This window comes from Mercenaria mercenaria, chromosome 2 (genome assembly GCF_021730395.1).
Source record: "Mercenaria mercenaria strain notata chromosome 2, MADL_Memer_1, whole genome shotgun sequence".
In the NCBI taxonomy this organism is placed as follows: Eukaryota; Metazoa; Mollusca; class Bivalvia; order Venerida; family Veneridae; genus Mercenaria; species Mercenaria mercenaria.
Genome location: NC_069362.1, coordinates 3,310,537 through 3,332,990, shown reverse-complemented (window position 1 = coordinate 3,332,990; position 22,454 = coordinate 3,310,537). Strand labels below are relative to the sequence as shown.

The 22,454-nt window shown below is 34.0% G+C and overlaps 1 protein-coding gene across 1 annotated transcript; it reads right to left on the bottom strand.

Moving 5' to 3' along the window:
• Positions 1 to 650: 650 nt before the first annotated feature.
• Positions 651 to 19,471, bottom strand: LOC123544115 (type-2 ice-structuring protein-like). Its single transcript, XM_053528535.1, has 7 exons — positions 19,382 to 19,471; positions 14,019 to 14,174; positions 13,653 to 13,781; positions 8,559 to 8,638; positions 7,781 to 7,862; positions 2,154 to 2,369; positions 651 to 782 (listed from the first exon to the last, which is right to left on the bottom strand). Exons 1-7 carry the CDS (start codon positions 19,392 to 19,394, stop codon positions 778 to 780), a joined length of 681 nt encoding a protein of 226 aa, XP_053384510.1. The 5' UTR covers positions 19,395 to 19,471; the 3' UTR covers positions 651 to 777.
• Positions 19,472 to 22,454: the final 2,983 nt, after the last annotated feature.

Sequence of the window (22,454 nt, the reverse complement as noted above, 5' to 3'; positions counted from 1 at the left end):
TTGGTATAATCGTGACAAAGAAGTGTGAGAATATTTATTTAGTTTTGATGTGTAGTTACTGAGATACTAACTTGCTGACACAAAAATGGGCGTTATAGTAAGGGTTGAAGAACGTGTGTCATTCAGTTGGTATTAACATGGCATATATGTGTATGTGAAGTTACTTACGGTAGAATTTTGTAGAAAAAAACTGGTTAAGTTCAAAAATAGGCATGATTTGATTAAAGTTAAATCAAGAGTTATGGAACCTGTACCAGTCAATTAATATTATCATACGGAAGGCATGTGTAAAGTGTTATCCAATTAACGAATAATAATTGAGATGTGAGCTTGCTGAGAATCCATATCAAGGTGTCTACACATGACGCTGACGCCGGTAGTATCGTAATAGCTCTGATGACTTTATCAGGGCGAGGTTATATTACAGCAGCAATTTAGATTTAGATTTAAAGTTACATTTTAAAGCAATTTCTATCATCTGGAAAAAGTCGCTTATATTACAAAACACATAGCGAAATATTGCACTGCAACTTTTAATTCGAGTGCTTAAGAAATACCGACACCATTCTCCTAAAATCCAAGAAAAAGCACTAATTGAAGAAGACATGTACATATGTAATAGAGTAATGTATATGGAAATCAACTTGTAGTTTCAAATGAAGCATCCGAATGAAATCCAGTTAATATTTCATATCTAGTTATTTTGCGGTTTTTCATCTCTTTGTTTTCACCCCGCCAACAGATAACACCCAGTTGTTGAGTAGATGTTTAGCCGTTTTATCCTGTAAAGAGTTAAATCACATATATTTAACAAAATGTGTTTAATCATGTAAGATGGCTGATTTTTTCAGAGAAAAACAAAGATTTGCTCGGCCCTCTCATTTCTATCAAGTTAAACCTACTGTAGCGATTTTAAATAATGGCATGAAAACTATAAGGAACACCACTTTGATAGACTGCAACTGGCTGTTAAAATTTATTATATATAAAGTCATAATTCTGAACCAAAACTTGACATCATTTCAAATTGATATTGCAAATGTTAATGTAAAGGGTTCCTGCATGCAGTATAATGGTAATAATGACAAGCATTCACTTGTCATGTGCCATAGATGAAACGTAGACAAAATCTGTTTCATCTACCATTTCCATAGCAGGGTTTTCGTAACTTGAGTCTTTCTTCTGCAACTGTAGCCCATTAAAAAGTTCGAAAATATTTGCTTCAAAAATTACAACTGTTTAAGATATTCCAAAAGGGGTGTTCGTACTTTGCGAAAAGGAACGGAGATATGAACAGAAAAAGACAAATGATATTTAACCTTTACTTTGCTAAATTTCTAAAATGGACTGGCCCATCATTTAGTTTTAGCAATACCATTTATTATTTGAAGGGGTGTTTACTGAAAATGTGCTGACTGAATAACGAACAGTGCAGATCAACTCAGCCTGCACGGATGAGTTGATCTGCACTGATCTCAAAGGCAGAATCATTTGTCAACAGCAGTCTAAAGGTTAAAACTTTCTGTTGTTCAAAATAACCGAATTGTACTTACAATGGAAAATATACTGTATAAAATTATTTTTGACAATAAATTCAAAACTCATCAAAATGTTTTGTAAAGTTAAAATTGCCATATTACCACCTCTGTAGTTACTTTAGAATGGTATTTGATAGGAACAGAGATAGTGTCTTATATTTAAAGAGATATCAAGAAAAATCCTTTTTATAGAAGAAAAGGTGGATCAAACAGTGTGGCTGTATTTGCTTTTAGATACACAAACTTGAAATAGGGAGGTGAAAGGCAGGCCAGAGCAAACATATACAAGGCTCTTTTAATATATGTAATGTAATTTCATATTTTTTTCATTCAAAATTTGTTTAGTTGTCCAAACTTATTTCGGGGGAAATTCAGATAGGTTTGACATGTTGGCCCTCCCGTGACTCCTATTTTAAAATGTTCCTACACCAATGAAATAGTGTTGTTCAAACAAAATTAAGCCAATCCAGTCCTACAATCCAAAAATCCAAAAACCTACAGAACTGAGTTTTGAGACCAGTCTAAGATCCCAAACATGTAAGTACAAATGGTATATCTGCCCTGTTGCACTGGTATTCATTCCGTTTCACAACGTAGGACCCTGTAAAGTTTTACCTTTCTCACAAATACTGCTACCATTTGTGTTAGAACAATCGTGATGGCTGTTCCATGCCCAGTCGACTGAGACCAACATGTCAACGCATCCCCTTTTAATGTCAGGCTCTCCTGGGGACCAGACTGTGTAATTCATAACAGTGTCATCATACCATCGATACTCTCCATACTCGGTGGACCACCGGGCACCAATCCAGTAGTAAATTGTACCATATTCTATTGTATACAATTGCCATATCAAAACGCATATATAGAGTTTGGAGAACAGTTTCAGAATACAGCATTGTCATTGGTCAATTTCAAGAGCAACCAATCAGACAGTTTAGTTTTGAGACCGGATTCAGATAGTCATAGTTAGTCAATGAACAGTTACGATAACAGAACATTACATAAATATGCAAAAATAAACAGAATCATAAGTGCAATATGTATATTTACACCGTGTTTTGTCTTTGAAGTTACGTCAGGCAAATAGAAAGTTTATCGGAATAAAATAATGTGGGCTAGAAGGAAATACATTAGAACGTTCCTTATTTTACTATATGCTAGACTTTTTAAAACAAATTTCTGACAATATAATTTGAATATGTCAATACAAACTTCTGCTCATTTTTCAAGATTTGAATATAAGTTACACATTATTCTAAAGGTCTCTACGGCTATGCATGGTTGGTGGTCATGCAAAGACAATATCTGAAATTATTTTCGATTTTGTAAAGTTTCCGCTAAATGAATACAGGCTGGTAATGTGTGTAGAGATGGGGGAATGAAGGAGGGGAGGGAATCAATGACACATGATACAAAACAAGACAATATTGAAATATAGTCACGTCAGTAGTATTGACGAGAAATAATTATTTGAAGGAAATTGATCAAGGGTCAGTAAAGGTACATTGAAGTGACATTGTTTTGAATCGGGGTCTGTAGATTCACAGAAAAATATTAGTCTTCCATAAAGCCAAACAGGGAAAACTAGCGCCTTGTGTTTTTTCATTAAACAGTATAATCGGAAGGAATTTAGGAGAGGGGCACCCAAGGCAAATTGATGAGTTATTATTTTCAAATCGAGCCAGCAGTTTTATAAGGGAAAGCTTTCAAAGATTTTATGCAGCCATATAGAGAAAACTAGTCCACGCCTGGTAAACTACAGAACTGATTTTGCAGTAAATTTGGTCATTTCGTCATGAAAGCACTTTCATTGTCAAATATTTACATTTTAACTAATATTAAGAAGCAAACCGAGTAGGCGTAAGATAGCTGTAAAATAGACGATGCATTTGGAAATAAAATATGTACCGAAAATGGTTCGGGAGTAAAAATATTCACTTTTTATTGAGAAAGATAATTCTGTCGTGAAGGAGATAGTCATGTCGCTAAGGAGATAGCTCTGTGTTGCATTAACAGTTTTGAGCAGTGTTGAATGTATCCGGATAGTAGTTATGTCCACTTACGAGATACAATTCAATTATCACATTTTTAGCTCGACTATTCGAAGAATAGTCTAGCTATTCTACTCACCCTGGCGTCGGCGTCGGCGTCACACCTGGGTTAAGTTTTTGCATGCAAGTACATACAGCTATCATTTAAAGGCGTATAGCTTTGAAACTTATTTATTCTTTTTCTAGGTCAATTACCAACCTCACTGGGTCAAGTTCCGTAACTCTAACAAGTGTTTTGAGCAAATTATGCCCCCTTTTGGACTTAGAAAATTCTGGTTAAAGTTTTACATGCAAGTTACTATCTCCAAAACTAATGCAGATATTGAATTGAAACTTCACATGTGTCTTCGGGGTTATAAAACTAGTTGATAGCACCAAGTCCCATAACTCTGACCTTCATTTTGGCCAAATTATGCCCCCTTTTGTACTTAGAAAATTTTGGTTGAAGTTTTGCGTGCAAGTACATACAGCTATTACTAAAAGGCATATAGATTTGAAACTTATTTTTTCTTTTTCTAGATCAATTACCTACCTCACTGGGTCAAGTCCCATAACTCTGACATGTATTTTGGCCAAATTATGCCCCCTTTTGGACTTAGAAAATTCTGGTTAAAGTTTTGCATGCAAGTACATACAGCTATTACTAAAAGGCATATTGATTTGAAACTTATTTTTTCTTTTTCTAGATCAATTACCTACCTCACTGGGTCAAGTCCCATAACTCTGACATGTATTTTGAGCAAATTATGCCCCCTTTTGGACTTAGAAAATCCTGGTTAAAGTTTTGCGTGCAAGTACATACAGCTATTACTAAAAGGCATATTGATTTGAAACTTATTTTTTCTTTTTTAGATCAATTACCTACCTCACTGGGTCAAGTCCCATAACTCTGACATGTATTTTGAGCAAATTATGCCACCTTTTGGACTTAGAAAATCCTGGTTAAAGTTTTGCGTGCAAGTACATACAGCTATTACCAAAAGGCATATAGCTTTGAAACTTATTTATTCTTTTTCTAGGTTATTTACCAACCTCACTGGGTCAAGTTCCATAACTCTTAACATGTATTTTGAGCAAATTATGCCCCCTTTTGGACTTAGAAAATTCTGGTTAAAGTTTTACATGCAAGTTACTATCTCCAAAACTAATGCAGATATTGAATTGAAACTTAACATGTTTCTTCGGAGTTATTAAACTAGTTGATAGCATAAAGTCCCATAACTCTGATATGCATTTTGGTCAAATTATGTCCCGTTTCGAACTTAAAACTCTTTTGATATTTAACATTTTGGGTAATAATTTCCTGCTTCTGTGACAATATTTCGAATAGTCGAGCTTGGCTGTCTTACGGACAGCTCTTGTTATATTAATGCATCATTTGTATAATACATATTACTTATATTTTCTTATATTTATTTTGCTTGTTTTGTATTTAGTGCCGTTTTAACAAGTACTTCTGGATTCAGCACCAGTACTAACTTGTTCTCAGCAACTAACTATCAAGTCCTCCTACAGACACATTGTAAAATAGTCAGGGGGTTCAAACTCAAAGCCCATGATCAATAGATATGCACTTTCACTATTGATCGAAGCGAGCGGGCTATATTTTCTAAGAATCGGCATGTGCTACTTGTTCTATAAAAAAGATAAATTCAGTTAGAGAATAATTAATGCGTGAAATTATCTTGTGAAACGCAAGGGTTGCCTGTTAGTTTAGTGGAAGTGGCTCTGATACGTGTTTACACTACCTATTACACTATATTACATTTAGATATGATTTTACAAGGCTTGTAAAATCATATCTGATAACAATGATACCATAATTGCTTTTCGTTGAGGACACGACCAGTTTGTTTGTACGTACGGGTAAATAAAATATACTTTGTACAAATATCAGAGTCGCTGTGACTTCATCAATGTACGAGCACGTTCAAATGCACTTATGAATCTAAAATATGAAAGTTTTAAACGGTCATGATGATTTAGGAGCTAGTTAACCTTTATAGGACAACTTTACGTGGAGGCTAATCATAATGCATTTAGTGCTTTAACTATGTACGCATTTAATTAGCAACCTCAATTAAACATACAATTACTGACATAATTACTGCAGTGATCGAATTCTAAATTTAAGAACTTTCTTTATAATTGAAATTCTAATATTCTGGGCTATTTTCATTTCTATCAATTTATCTTTTATCTGAACCAATCAGACGCGTTTGTCAAAAGGGTACGGTGACTTCAGATATTGTGTAAATTTACCTTTCTTTAGAATTTGAATTTTTTTTCATATTATGACGTAAGAGCCTTAATCATCTTTAAATTGCGAAATGATGAAAAAACATGCCCGAGCCGGTAATCGCATTTCCTTATTTATGTACTGTGAAATCATTTAAATTCGCTAGCATGAAATTGCGCGCAAACGGCAAAAAGATAGGTTCGAGCGGGCTTTAATTCGCACATTTTCAATTTATTTATTTTTTCATAAATCGCCAGCATCGCATTTGTCCGGTATGAAATACAGTTCCAATTGCAAACACATTTTTTTCTTTTCTTTTTCCTAGTGGCCTTGTTTTTGATCCAAGATAACCCATATTTAAAGTTGACCTAGATTTCATCAAGGCAATCATTCTACTAAATTTCATGAGAATCAATTGGAAAACTTCAGCCTCTATCACATATTCAAAGCTTTCCTTTTGATTTAACCAGATGACCTAGTTTTTTATTCCAGTTAACCCATATTCAAATTTTTACTAGATTTTATCCAGACAAACATTCGCATCAAATTTCATAAAGATAGAGTGTAAAATGCAGTTCCTATTGCACAGATAAGGTATTTCTTTAATTTAACCTGTTGACCTAGTTTTTGACCCCAGATAATACATTTTCTTACTTGACCTAGATTTAAACAAGACAACCATTTTGACTAAATTTCATAAAGATCAATTGAAAAATACAGCCTCTATTGCATACACAACCTAAATGTTGACAGAGAGACAGACAGAGGACTGACGACGGACATCGAGTGATCACAATAACTCACTTGAGCAAAAAAGTAAACAGAATGCACAACTATTTAAAATTTACAATTATAACCTCATGAAAAACCTTAATCAAAACAATACTTGGAAAATTCATACATATGTATATCAAATGGAACAGTAACTTTATATTATTTCAATGAGGACAACCCAAAGTAAATATTAAAACGTTTAAATTATGAACACAGAGCTCTGTTCATGCAACACAGAGCTATCTCCTTCACGACAGAATTATCTCTCAAAATAAAAAGTGAATAATTTTACTCCTGAACTATTTTCGGTACATATATTATTTCCAAATGCATTGTATATTTTACAGCTACCTCACGCCTACACGGTTTGCTTCTTAATATTAGTTAAAATGTAAATATTTGACAATGAAAGTGCTTTCATGACGAAATGGTCAAATTTACTGCAAAATCAGCTTGTTGGTAAACATCACGACCACAAATGAAGAAAGAATTAGCAAACTTAAAGTTCTCTGTAAAGTTAAATCATCTCTACATCGCCTACCATTCCCCGAGTTTTGATATTCGATACACTGCTTGTAAAAATGCAAAAACATTTGATGACACTCACCTTTGTTGATGTTCTTTTATCGCGAGTGCACTACCTCGGAAGTTGCGACAGAGCAGTTTACCGTATACCTCTTAAAGAGGTAGCTCTGTAGTTTACCAGGCGTGTAGTCACAGCCCTGGCGGCCATGTTTTTAATAAAACAGAATGATTTGATAGAAGGTCAACAAAAGAACGTTTCTTTGAAACTATTTCAAAGTCTGGCCAGCGGTTTCTTCGAAGATTTTTGAAGTTTTTTTTCATTTGGTTGCCACGGCAATCAGAATTCTGCATGAATGACCTAGATTTGAAAAAAATTGAAAGGATGGCACACCAGGAACATTCCTGCGAAGTTTGTTTGAAATTGCGGTAGCTGTTTAAGAGAAGATGGTGTTTAAAAAGTTGTGGACGACGGATATCCAATGATTCTAAAAGTTCACTATGAGCACTTCGTGTTCAAGTTAGCAAAAAGCGTTCATATTACTAATCTTTTGATTTTAATGAATGATATATCATATCGATATTGTCAAAGGAACCAACAAAGAACGATGAGTAAACAAACACTAGACTACAAAAAACATAAAAAGGCCTACCAGCACATTTTGCTTTTGCAAATTCATGTTCTGGCGCATCTTCGACTTTGAGTAAGTTTGATCCCAACTGTGTACAATGTATCTGAAGCAAATCGTAGAAAGCAAATAGCATTATGCCCAGCTAACGAAAACATGTGGACGTGTATAATTTAAAACGCCGACCCACAACCAGTGCCTTCTACAAATGCGGAAACATCTTTAATAAGGATAAAACTACAGACCGTTTGTGAAATAAGTTCAACAACATACATTTGTTATTATCGGCACTTCATTTGTAACGGTGTCCATCGCCACGACAGTGTGAAAGAAGAGAATCAAGTGCCTCTTTTAGTGTTGACCAATAACCAAGGAGCTGTTGGTACTCGGATTAAAAATGACGTGGTCGGGTGCTCTACCAGAGGCCTGGTGCTTTTTAATAGAAGAATGCATTAACAATATGAAGGGTGTAATTATTTTCTGTGCTTTGACACCATTTTTAGAACGCATCATGGCTATGGGTGTCATTATTAATAACGGTGAAAACGTAAGATTTAACTTTCTAGACAAGATACAGACTTAATATGTATACATGTTTAGTTGACTGGAATAGTGTGAGACCGCGCAAGGTTAATACTTAATTAATGCATTCTTCGGAAAAAATAAATCCAGATATTACAGTTAAAAAATAATATATCACAAAGTGTGCTAATCTAAATAAAATGTCAACTAATGTTCATATTAAGATAGAAATGATACCAAACGAAAGCTGTCGGACACTTAAATGATGCGCTTTCCTTACTTTTGCTTTTTCCCATGACAACGGGTCGTTGTTAAACAAGTAACAATGTACGCCAAACTTTTCCCAGCCATCAGCACATTCTGGTAAGAAAACAATTGACTTTTTTGTACTGTGCTTCCTAATAGGAAAAAAAAAGCCCGCCCGCTTAGCTCAGTAGGAAGAGCGTTGGTCTACGGATCGCGGGGTCGCGAGTTCGATCCCCGGGTAGGGCGTATGTTCTCCGTGACGATTTGATAAAAGACATCCTGTCTGACATCATTCATCCTCCATCTCTGATAATTCATGTGGGTAAGTTGGCAATTACTTGCGGAGAACATGTTTGTACTGGTACAGGATCCAGGAACACTGGTTTGGTTAACTGCCCGCCGTTACATGACTGAAAAACTGTTGAAAAACTGCGTTAAACCTAATACAAACAAACAAAAAATCAAAACCTAGTATAAAAGGATAGTTGCAATGCAGCAACATTGATGTACATCGTCAGGTTTTGAAAACAAAACAAAAAATAATAAATTTAGATTATAAGTGACGTAGAAATTTAGAAATGTGCAGTAAGCGGCTTTCTAAAAGAATAAGTGTTAGAAACTTGATTACTTTTTTTTCTAGATTTAGCTCATTGAACTTTTGTCAATGTGAGCTATTAGTTTAGGTCAATTTTCCGGCTTCCAGCATCCTTCATGAACATTTTTACTTTAACATCTTCTCCTCTTAAACTATTTGGTGGAAGTTGATGAAACCTAGCCTGAATGCTCCTTGGATGGAAGTCTACGAAAGCTTTTCAAAGGATTCCATTATATACAGAATTCTGGTTGCCATTTCAACCAAAAGGAATTCTTTAAAAATTTTCTTCTCTAAAACCACAAGGCATAAAGCTTAGATAATTAATATGTAGCATTGTCCATAGGCTCTTTACCATTTTTTTTAAGATCATGACTCTAAGGTCAAAATTCGCCTCGGTCCACTCACTTGTTTTACGTTGACATACACAGGACTTACACAGGAAAACATTAAAAATGTTCTTACCTAAAACTTGAAGGCATAATTCTAAACTTAGGTATTCGATATGTAGCATTGTGTAGTAATTCTTTACAAAGTTTGTTCAAAATATGTCCGTTAAATCAGAATTGGCACCGCCCAGAAATTCACTTGTTTTGTAAAGACGTATATAAGAAAAACGTATCAAAGCTTCTTGTATAAAAATGTATGACCTGATTAGTAATTTTTTCGGCACAAGCTGGGATCAACCCGCACTGCTACGGCGACAGCGCCTCGCAGTCACAAATCAAGTGCGCTACCTCAACAAACTCAGAGAAATGTTTCGCAAGTTGATGCGCTTTAAGCATTTCAGATAGAAGTGGGCTCAACATTATACGACAAACGGTACATAGATTTCTGAGGTAGTGTTCCAGCAAAATATGTAAACAATGCGATTCAATTGTTAAAAGGCATTTGTTTTGTAAAACTGCACATTAAGTTTGAAATGTAAAAATGGCGATTTCGTATCACATGAAACATTCGCATCGAGTATAAATTTTAGGGGAAATGTGAAGTATGTGGCTATGTTGTGTCACAGACTTCACATCTGTGACCAATATAGGATACTATGCTTGGTTCAGTTTTCCACTGTCTAACTTTCAAAATATCATAATATCACAGTAACGCTACTATTTAATCCAAGTTTTTCCTCGAATAACGGGTATATTCTGCAAGATCCAGATATAACATATACATCATTCTTAACGTCTCCTAGGATTTCTTAAAATATATCTTGCAAAAATTGGACAAAATGACAATTTCAAGAAAAAAAAGATAGAAATACAAATTTTACAGATTTATATTGTAAGAAAATGGTTTTTATGCTAACTAAGATATCCTGAAAGTTGTATTGCAAGTTATCAACATATAAAGCCAAAATTTAAATTGTATAGCTTTTAGGTGTGCAATATGGCCGCAAAAACGATTTTGATGATAAATTTGGTCCAATATAAATCAAGATATTTTGAACAAAATCCTATTAACACCATCGACCGGAGTTCTTTAGTATAATGTATAATCTCAATGGCATTGTCTTATACATGTTATATTTAAAAAGAAATCAAAGAAAACCTTGCTACGGCAAAGGAATGAATGGATTAAACAGTATGTGTTTGTAATATTCAAATGTTTTGCGCAACTTGGTTCAGATACAAGCAACGTTTATGATGCCGGATACTGGAAAAGGAAATAGCTCCAGTATCTAAACTGTTTCAAGTGTTGCCAATCTCACATTTAATGTACATTTTTAGATTCTGCCAATTTTGCAGCATAAAACCCCCGGTATTTAAGGAATACTCATAATACGTCAAAATCAATATACACGCACAAGAAGAGCGGAATATTTATAACATGAAAACTAGAACCAGATGAGCATAATGACCCTAGATCGCTCACCTCAGTAATATGAGACGCATGTTTAAAATGTCAAACTGATGCTAAAATATTAAGAAAGTAGGTAAGTAGGTCACATTCATGGTCACTTAAAGTCAGTTTTAAGATCAGTGTGCAAAACTGTACATGTCATCCCAATTTCAAGGCTGTATCTTAAAAATGTAGGTCAGTAGGACAAGGTCAAAGTCAAGTTACCCCTAATTACTTGGGGCCATCGGGAAATTATAACTAAACAGTTCAGGAAATATGATCAGATAATATTTGAAGATTTTTTTCCTATATAACTCATATAACAAGTGACCCCGCGGCAGGGCCTCTTTTCACCCCAGGGTAAAGGCCTAGGTCTTGATCTTTTAGACAGGAAGAATTTTCAATTGTTTTCCCATATAAGTCTATGTAAAACTTGTGACCCCCGGTTGGCGCCTCTTTTCAGAACAGGGTAATAATTTGAACAATATTGGTAGAGAACCATAAAACAATGCTACATACCAAATATCAAAGGCTCAAGCCTTGAAGTTTCAGACAAGAAGATTTTAAAAGTTTTTTCGTATATAAGTCTATGTAAAATTTAGGCCTCTTTTCACCCCAGGGTAATAATTTAAACAATCATGGTAGAGGATCACCAGGCAATGGTACATACCAAATATCACAGGTCTAGGTTTTGTGGTTTCAGACAAGAAAATTTTGATTTTTTTATATAAGTCTATGTAAAACTTGGGACCCCCAGGGCAGGGCCTTTTTTCACCCTAGGGGCATAATTTGAACAATCTTGGTTCAGATAATGTTATATACCAAAGCCCTAGGCCCTGTAGTTTTCTACAAGACAACTTTTCCACTATATAAGTCTATATAAAACATGTGACCCCTTGGGCCGGCCATATTTGACCCTAGGGAGATAATTTGAATAGCTTTGATAGAGGACCACTAAATGATGCTACATTCCAAATATCAAAGCCCTAGAACCTGTAGTTTTGGACAAGAAGATTTTTCAAAAATTTTCGTTTCGGTTGCCATGGCAACCAGAGTTCTGCATGAATTTCAATTAATTGGGCAATTTCGAAAGGAGGCCACCTAAGGATCATTCTTGTGAAGTTTGGTTTAAATCTGCCCAGTTGTTTTCAAGACCATGAGCTTCGGCTCAGGTGAGCCAACAAAAGAGGGTGATCTAACACAAATCAAGTATTGTTCTTTTTTCTGTTACTTCAAATGACACCACAAGAGAATACCTTATTTATTTATTTATTTATTTATGTCTCATTCATTTACAAACATAAAATTACATACAGACTAAAACAATTGTAAATGACCGTTCTAAATAGAACTACAAGAGACAATATACATATTCACATTTAAAAACATACCATATAACTTATAAATTCATATTAACTTAATTAAGAATTAGAATATAAAATCGTGTGTACTATATTCAATATCATTTATGAATAAAATCCCTCTGGTATGACACTATATAAAAACTGACAATGACCAAGTGACTACATGAATACATCTATGGATGTTGAATTAGTACACGAATGCACGAATGTTGAGTAACTGACCGAGTGAGTACATGAATGTACGGATGTTGAGGTAATTACCGAGTGGGTACATAAATACATGTGAAGATGATGAGTAGATGACCAAATGTGTACATGAGTGTACGGATGTTGAGTGAGTACATAAATGCACAAATGCTGAGTAACTGATCAAGTGAGTACATGAATGCAAATGTACGGATGTTTAGGTAGGTGACCGAGTGGGTACATTAGTACATGTACAGATGTTGTGTAGGTGATAGTAGGTGACCGAGTGAGTACATGAGTGTGTGGATGTTGAGTGAGTACATGAATGCATTAATGTTGAGTACCTGACCGAGTAAGTATATGAATGTACGGATGTTGAATGAGTGCCCGAGTGGGTACATGAATATATGTATGGATGTTGAGTAAGTGTGTGTGTTACCTATATGTAATTTGAAGCTTGGAAAACTTGTAATTTATTCATGTTAACTGCCAGAAGCGATGACTTAACATCTACCGATCCAAACACTTCTGTCTCATGTTACGATCAGCATTGTGTCAGAAAATCAATCAAGCAAGAAAGTTCCACAGTGTCAACCTATGTTTTGTATAGAACTGTTTCATAAATTAATTAGAAAGTTAATAGGTAATATATCACCGGCGTTGGCATTGTCGTTTGCCGTTCTCCCGACTCATGCATAAATTATGCGCTATTCAATTCTATGGTACCGGAAAAGAATAAAGTTGTCATTTATAAGTACCGCAAAGTACTATGGCGTTTTTATTTTTAGCAACATGTAAATAAACAGTCAGTACTTAGCAATCTCTTTCAAAAAAAAAAGATATTGGAAGTAAGATCAATAATTGGCTTGATGGCGCAGTAGGTTATGGTACCGAAAAAACGTTGGATAACATCACTTGGCGGTTGCAGATCGAATTTTGTTTTTGTTAGTATGGTAAAAATCAATGGAAAAAAATCGTATATGATATGGTAAGGTCAAGTAACAGAGCATGACTGAAGATATGTATCTTGTATGTCATTGAGTTATGAATACACGAACGTCGGGTGTATACTGGTTTCATGTCTTTAATAACCTTTGACCTAATAATAGACAGAAAGAAGGAAAAACAAACAAAACGGTTAACATACCAACGACGCATTCTTTACTGGTTTCGTCATATATCTTGCTAGGCTCACACTCGCATTGTCCTTTTGCTGAGCAGTATCCATTTATCTCGGAGCAAAGAGAGTCGTTCTTGCACGGGTGGGCTAAAATAGCTGTGAAAGTGTACCATGTTTCGTTTAATTGTTATTCGTTACGTTACCAGACATTCTTATACTTAGTTTAAACATATTTTATTTCAGTGATACATGAAACATTTACAAAACATTGATTAAGGAATTGGACAGAAAGCTATATCAGCTTACGGTTGTCCTCTGCATATAATATGATGTATATAGTTAACATTATCAGTATATAGCTGATTTCATATCGGCAAGTGATACTCTACTTACGAGTGCAGGTGGTATCGATTTTCTTGTCCCACTCTTTACTGGGTAAGCACGTGGCGCTCCCTCCACCAACAGTACCCTTGCCGCACGTGTAAATATTGACAGATCCCACAGTTCGTCCATTAGAAACACCCCAGGGTGGCAATGGGCATACCTCACCTGATTATCATATCGAATCATATCATATCGTATCATAATATCGTATTGAATAACAAACTACCTAGTTCTCGTATTACTACATCTCTTATCATATCGTATCGTATCGTGTCGTGTATCATAATCATATCATAATCATATCATAATAATATCAAAATCATATATCATATCATTATCATATCATAGAATAGCCCGGCTTATAAATTCTAAAATATGGCCGAACCTTGCACATTTTAGTAGAGACTTAAGATAATACATTTCTTAAAGAACAATACCTGAAGATAAATTCTGGATATGGAACACTCGAATCAGTCAACCATGACAGCCTGGGCAAACTGTTTTATGACGTCATCTTTAGAACTATTGAATTCGTAAAAATAATTTGATCATGTTCAGCAACGTTCAAAATTGTATCGCCCTTTTCGAAATTTCTAATAATCTGGTGACAAAACAATTGGGCTATGTAGAGCTTCTCTAAGTAACATTATTTTAAGAATTATCAAAGAAAGGTTACTTTTGGAATAATTTGCATGGACAGGGATAAGTTATCTAAAACGACGTATCACATTTCTTAAACTTTACATCCTGTTTTCAAACAATGATAATTTAAAAAAAAAAATTGTGTTATAGAAAAGAGGAAACATGTGTTCATAATTAAATTATATCGCTTTAAAATTCTTCCGACTATAAATGCCTTTTCGGGTCATTTTAAACTTGTCCACACATACGGGAGAGATGCCTCATATTTTGCTCATTCTAAATGTTGTATATTTCTTTCTTGTGGATACAAACAAAACCTCGTATTTATGTAATAATCAATTCATACGTAAATCTTAATTCGAATTCAATACTTTTCTGTACTTTTGCAGTAATATATTACTTGTTATTACACAATGAAGAACAATGTAGACTGGTTAATTTCATAAATGTTTCGCAATAGAGCTAAGGGATGGCATATAAAATACTAAGAAAAGCAGACCCTTTCTAATTGTTAAAAAGCAAGAAACGTATATAAAACTGAAAGAAGAAATATTCCCTGAAAGAATATTTGTAGGGATAGGTCAGAGAGACTGTATTTGTACCGCGATGTTGCATACAGCTGTAAACTGTATGACAACATGCACGTACCAAATCTCCTAGCCTCATACTTAGACTTTTTCAAATACCTTTTAAATTACTACATGCACATATTTCAACTCATTTAGAAAAGTATATTGTTAGTAAAATTTCAAAATTACAGCTAACTGAAACATGCAATATCAAATACTTTTATTCACATCAATGCCTCAATTTTGCAACCCATTTAAAAGCGGCTCAATAAAGAACTTAATATATTTAAGTATCTAGCTCATATTTTACTGTTTATTGTAGTCATTTTAAACATTTGTTTAGAATTCCATTTTTAAAAGTTGCATGTGATATAATGTTTTGACACGAAGTAATGCAAGTTGATCCCGATAAGGTAAAATATCCGGAAAAAAGGTAGGTTGTGTGTGTGTGTGGCGGGGGGGGGGGGGGGAGAGGGGGGTTCTCATCCGAATATACTTTTTAACTGATGAATAAAACTGAATAAAACTGCGCACGTTTGAAACAATTTCCTTACTAAATTTCATTTTTGGGTTGTTTTTACCTGTCAGAGATACATTAGTCTATTATATAAATTAATGAGAAAAAAAATGTATGATTGTCTTATAGTGTGGCGACTTTGATCTAACATATTTATATCAAACTGCATTTTACCAGTAAGATGATACACTGTGCTAGTCTGTCGTATGACTGTAGACAAAATATTTATAAATGTACTTTTACATATGTTTTTAAGTCAACAAAGTACATTACAATTTGGACAGGCTACCTAATTAGTATATGTTAAAATTGCTTCTGCATCATAAACGATAAACCTATGTACCATTACTATGACTTTACATAAAGGTAGAACAACTGCGGTGTGGTAAATGTGTACGTTACCGGATGTGACCAATGGGGAAAACTGCATTGTGACACCGCATTAATACATTTACTGTAGGGTTCCAGAGAAGTATAACTCCCAAAATATGTAAAATTAGACTGAATATTTCAAGTAGTAGTTATAAGATTCACATCACTAACGTGGTTTACAAATTTATATTTTGGTATGAAATACATGATTTTTATTTAAAGCGCGTGTGAAGGCTACCGCCTCGTGTAAGCTAAACACGTCCATATGTTTCATACCCAAATGTGAATCACTAAACCACAGTCTATTTCTTAATGAAAGGGAGTGTAAGCATGGCAAGATGAACATAAGCTTTTTTACACAACTTAGTACTCTTAAACGATTGTTTTTGATGAAATGAAATGAAATAAATAGTTCTACAGAAGTTAATTGGCTTTCCAAAACGGGGCTACAAATATCAGAACGTTTGGATGTACGATTGCTTACAGACGTCGCGTCTTCATTCTTCTGTGATTACGCTAGACTTTAGTCATAAGACACTTTCATGATGATGCATGTTAGTACAAATATATGCTGTAAGTTGAAAAGTTTATCTATAAAAACAGTTGAAGTTATGCAAAACTGAATCAGTGTAAACAATGTTGAAGAAAGACAAATAAAAAATGTGCTTATATGATATAAATAGCAAATTAGCAGTTTCCATTTTGGTATGTACTACATTGATGTGTTCGAAATACACACCCCTTAACATTTAAAACACGAATATATTAAGCTGATTTTTATTTTACACTATGGCCATAGACGTTTAGGATGATAGGTCAATAACAACTCTGTTAGATTTTTTCATGCTTTGTGTGAATAAATTATGTTTTAATGTCAATTTTCTTTCAATCTAAAACATTCATTTGTCAGATATAAATATAGTTTGGTCAACATAAGAAATAAATCGCGACTTAGTACTGTTCACTTGAGTCTATCTACGTTAGTTTGCAAAAATATAAAGAATAATACACAAATCATGCCGTTACAAAGAGTAAAACAGCTTTGTTAGATTTATAGAAACATTTCACTTAAAATATCACACCCATGTCTTTATATAAATCACGCTCTTAAAAATATCACATTTTAATTAGATATATCAAAAACATTTAGGTTCAATTCCTGCGCATCTGAGCTCTGAACTGTGATAAATCAGGTGAAAAACGACTCGACAGCATTCTTTATTTTTATTCTTACATGGTCATTGAAATATCTGATAAAATTTTCTGGGCTTCATTTATCCAAGTAGTAATAAACCGGACGTCATGTCACCATTTGATGTCAAAATGGACTTCATAATGCTGTCTTACCGGTCCGCGCGTCAACCGTTGTTTATCGCAGATTCTAACACAACCGAATTCATTTTCCTAGCTGATTATTGTGTATTTTTATATATCAATACATTTTCCTGACGTCACAATTATTACGTCAGTCGTACAGGAAAAGAAATCAACACAAAATAGAAAATAGGCAAATACTAGCATTTGACGGATGTCGTCAAGGATGTACTCTAAATGCCTTCGTAACGTGTTAGAATCGAAATAACATATCAGATTTAGTGATTTGCTCTTCATTGTTTGTCATCTGATGCGTATTTTTATATCACTCGAGCTGCGCCCACGTGATATTAATTCTCATTTCTTAAATATACAGAGATTGACTACTTTCTTCTTTGTTTTACTCCAACCAAATCTAGCTATGTCAGAATGTGCAATTTATTTAATGGTAAATCGCCATGAATTATTCCACTCAATTATTCTTTATGAGACCACGAACCTTTTAATCTAAATACATTAGTGCCTGGATACTTGTAACTAACCAATATTATAACACATAAATCACGGTAATGCGACAAATATGCACAATCTATTTCTATTTACCGATTACCTCCCTTTTAATTGCGTTAATTGGTTTTTCCCCAGGAAAATGATATGTCGATCGCGGATAATGTCACAAAAGTTTAATAAGTGTTGTTTTAAGGGTTTTGTATTGAAAAATGAGTATTATATTACAAACACTTTACGGTAATTTTGATAAAAAGGAAGGACCGGTAGCTGTTTATAAACCACAATGAATATATTTGTCTTTTTCTGAAATATATTATTTATTTACATTATTTCAAATTTGCATTCCTATAAAGATAAATTATATAACAATCTGTCAGGATTCATTACAAAATATAACTATTAAGAGCATTTTTATCAAAATAATGGAAGTCGTTGCGCATGAATAAACTTTAGAGTAAACCTGCTTTTGATACTATAAATAGAAAGATATTAGCACAAAACACTTAAATCCAAAAAATCTTAAGGTTTTATTAATAATGAGCAAAATATGACGATTTAAAAAGAAATTTGCTGAAAATATCCTTTATATGAGTTGTCTGCCCCTGACAAGAGAAGGTGCGAAAAATCAGTGTTCCATATCCAGATTTCTATTTGACATAACCTTCAATCATTTTATGTTCATGGCTTGTCTCTACTAAAAAGTGCAAGATCGAATGACTTATAAGCCGGGCTAGAAGCCTTTACCTATGATAATCAAAGTACAGATAGTACATTACTGATGGAAGATGATTTATGTTAGTACGTGTATGAAAAGAATGCATTCCAAAAATAGCACAATCGCTGACAACGCTTTGATAGTAACTGTTAGAAACCCAATGCATATATGATTTGATTCGGCTAACCATGTCATCAATATGATACTGCAATTTGGTGATATATACAGTTATGCATTCAAATCCCCTGTGTAAAGTAAAAGGATGTTAAGTAAAGGCATGTAGTCGATAGTTATTCTTAGTAGTAAATTACTACGCCGTTGGTATATATTCAAAGTATGTTGAACTATTTTTACTGGGCATGAGAACTTGTAAATTTGTCCATAGAGACATTTCATGTGAAACGTCGTTATAATCACCGTGAAAATTGCTAATACACTTGCAGTAAATATGCAGCTGCAAAGTGTTGCAATACAAACGTAACTTTAAATACTTTACCAGACATAATTGAAAGATAACGATTTCTATTACTATAATTATCCAAGAGTAGACTATTTACGCCATAAAAATCGTTTCTCCAGCTGTGAAATGTGTATTTTAAAGGACATACATGTATTCAGATTTATTTTTAACTGTAACTGTAAACTGTAATCAACTCAATGTTGCGTCCCTTGACAAATGGTGGGCATATACCGATGGGAGATAATCAGGTAATTTTACATTTATAATACTTACGACCTGCTGTCATGCAAAAGTATGAACAGTCGGGTGAACCGTTAGCCAAACCTCCAGGTATGCAAACCTCGTTATCTCGGCAAGGCCGGGAATAACAGCTTTTATCCAGCTGAAAATAGTGCAAACTGAGAACAGACACCAGCTTGATTATCCTTTCCATTTCATTAACATGATAGTAGGGTACCGATGGTAAAATAGTAAGATGATGATGTTGATGGTGATAATGATGATGATAATGATGATGATGATAATAATGATTATAGTTGTAGTAAGACAGTAGGTTTATGGTGATTAGATATTTTTTTATATTTTCAATGGTTTATAGAAATGTAACGGAAGATGACACTTTTAATTTTCACTGGAACTGAACTACACTCGAATGCGGGTGAGTGTGAATTATAAATGCTCCAAACTACGACAATAAAGCAAACATGTAACTTTATATATACACTTACACTATAAAATTCAGCATCTATCATATTTAAAGATATGGGAATCTATAAATTTTACAGACTATTTTAAAAGTTTTTCAGACGTCAAGTTGTTGTTCGAGGCGTTATGCGTTGCCTGTGATATTGCGTAGGTAAAACTGAATTTGGTTAAACTATAAACATGAAAAAAGAAGATAAGATGTTTGATATACGCGTAAGGTAAAATATCTTTCGCAAGCTGCGTCCAGAAAATATCACATGTGAGACTGATGTTTACTATGTGAAAGAAATTTCAATCTTAGACTGAAACAAACAAATACCTTTAGTGTCGTATGACGATGATAGGTTATTAGGATAAGGATGATGGGATAGTAGTATGGCGATAGTAAGATAGTAGGATGGCGATGATGGGGCAGCAGGATTGCGATTATGTGATAGATAGTTTTATGTCGATATTGGGAAAGTAGGATAGCAATGATGGGGTAATAGGATGTCAATAGTAAAATAGTAGGATAGCGATAATTGGGTAGTAGGATAACAATGATGGGATAGAAGAATGGCGATAGTAAGACAGTAGGATAGCGATGATGTGATAGTTGGATGGCGTTATTAAAACAGTTGGGTGGCGATGATGGGATAGTACGATAGTAATTATGGGATAGTAAGATGGCAATAGTAAGATAGTAGGATATCGATGATGGGGTAGTAGGATGGCGATGATGTGATAGTAGCATGATGATAGTAAGATATAAGGAAAGTGATGATGAGATAGTAGGATGGCGACGATGGGAAAGTAGTATGGCGTAGTGAGATAGAAGGATGGCAATAATAGTATAGTAGTATGGCGATAGAAAGATAGTAGGATGACGATGATTTATAGTCGTATAGCGTAGTCAGATAGAAGGACAGACGGATGGCCATGTTTGGTACAGTAGTATGGCGATTGTAAAATAATAGGATGGCGATGATGGGATAGTAGAATTGCGATGATGGTATTGTAGTATGCCGTAGTAAGCTCAAAGATTAGCGATGATGGAGTAGTAGTATGGCGATTGTAATTAATATAGTAGTATTGTGATGATGAGATAGTAGGATAGCGATGATGATATAGAAGGATTGCGATGATGGGATAGTAGTATAAGACAGACAGATAGTAGTATGGCGATGATGGATCAGTAGTATGATTATGGAAAGCTGATAAGGTGCGATGATATGATTGTAGGATAGAGATAATGTGACAATAGTTAGGCAATCATAAGACATTAGAATTGCGATTATTGGATAGTAGGATGGAGTTACCCTAGCATTTATAAATGAGTGTATATCAAAATCCCCTTGATCAAAATCCCCTCCACTGAAAAATGACAGGGTGTTACAAAATCCCCTTCGTACTTTTGCAGGAGCTATCATAATCCCCTCTGTGATTTTTACTTATTTCATAAAGTTCAAATACAACTATATACAACTTAAAAGTCAATTGCATAAAGCACGTAAATACAATGCCTTTAGCAAACATAATATAATTTGGAGCACTGATATCTATATATCTATAATGTTAATCACAGAGGGGATTATGATACCCCCTGCAAAAGTATGAAGGGGATTTTGTAACACCCTGTCATTTTTCAATGTAGGGGATTTTGATCAAGGGGATTTTGATTGTCTCCCTTTATAAATAACGTTTTAATTATTTGTCGATGGCCGAAGGTAAAGTCGTATTAAGGTAAGATCAAAGTTTTAAGTAATCAAAAAGGTGGCTTACTAATCATAATATGGATAATCTATTCATTCACAGCATCACTACAATCGAATCGAGTTTCTATTCATTCACTGCAACACTACCGTCATGCTTATAACTACTTTGTACATAGTATGTAGTGTGAGAAATAGTGACAAAATAGATGTTCATAGTTAGTGCTGGAATGAGAAACTTTTGACATATCACATCATCGTGAAATACATGTATTGCATGCTTCAAAACATTAGACGAATTTACAATTTTGTTTAAACAGCTGAATAGCGTTAATCAATACCGTCTTTGGAAATGCAAAACCGTGCACTAAATAATTCAATACTTTTAGCTTTATATCATTTTATGAAATGAAAGGTGAATTCATCGCCAGAGCAAATAAAACCCGTCTACTTGGTATATTTAGACAATGTCTAGACTGCCAATGGTTACCTAATATACATTGATCAGCCAGTTAAAATTATTATATTTGCTCTTTTTCTAAAATATTTTACAAGATTTACAAATGCGTAAATGTAAAAGTTTATACACCTGAAAAGGTGTTAACCACAAGTTCTTCCAATGGTAACAAAAGATCTCGGTTAAGCTCCAGTAACACTGTCATCTATTATTTGGTATGTATGAGTACGTTTATAAAACGTAATTAAATGGTAATAGACGTAGAAAAAAACATACTTGAAACGGCTATACACATAACGATGTCTTTTCCAGACAAGTTTGTTTTGAACTGTTCAAAACAAATGTGGAGTTTTAATATACGTAGTATATACTGATATACGTAACATGTACCTACAGTTGTAAAACTAAATAAAACGTCCTAAAACATATTAAAATGAAGAAGAAACGTACTTAAAACGTAAAAACGTATAAAATTCAAACCTAGCTGACATTT

What these genes read in the sequence shown, in the direction of transcription:
- LOC123544115 (XM_053528535.1), bottom strand. An exon ending in AATCGATACCACCTGCACTC is followed by an intron (nt 13,782 to 14,018) that starts GTAAGTAGAGTA and finishes ACACTTTCACAG; the next exon opens with CTATTTTAGCCCACCCGTGC. An exon ending in CAGTAAAGAATGCGTCGTTG is followed by an intron (nt 8,639 to 13,652) that starts GTATGTTAACCG and finishes TTTTCTTACCAG; the next exon opens with AATGTGCTGATGGCTGGGAA.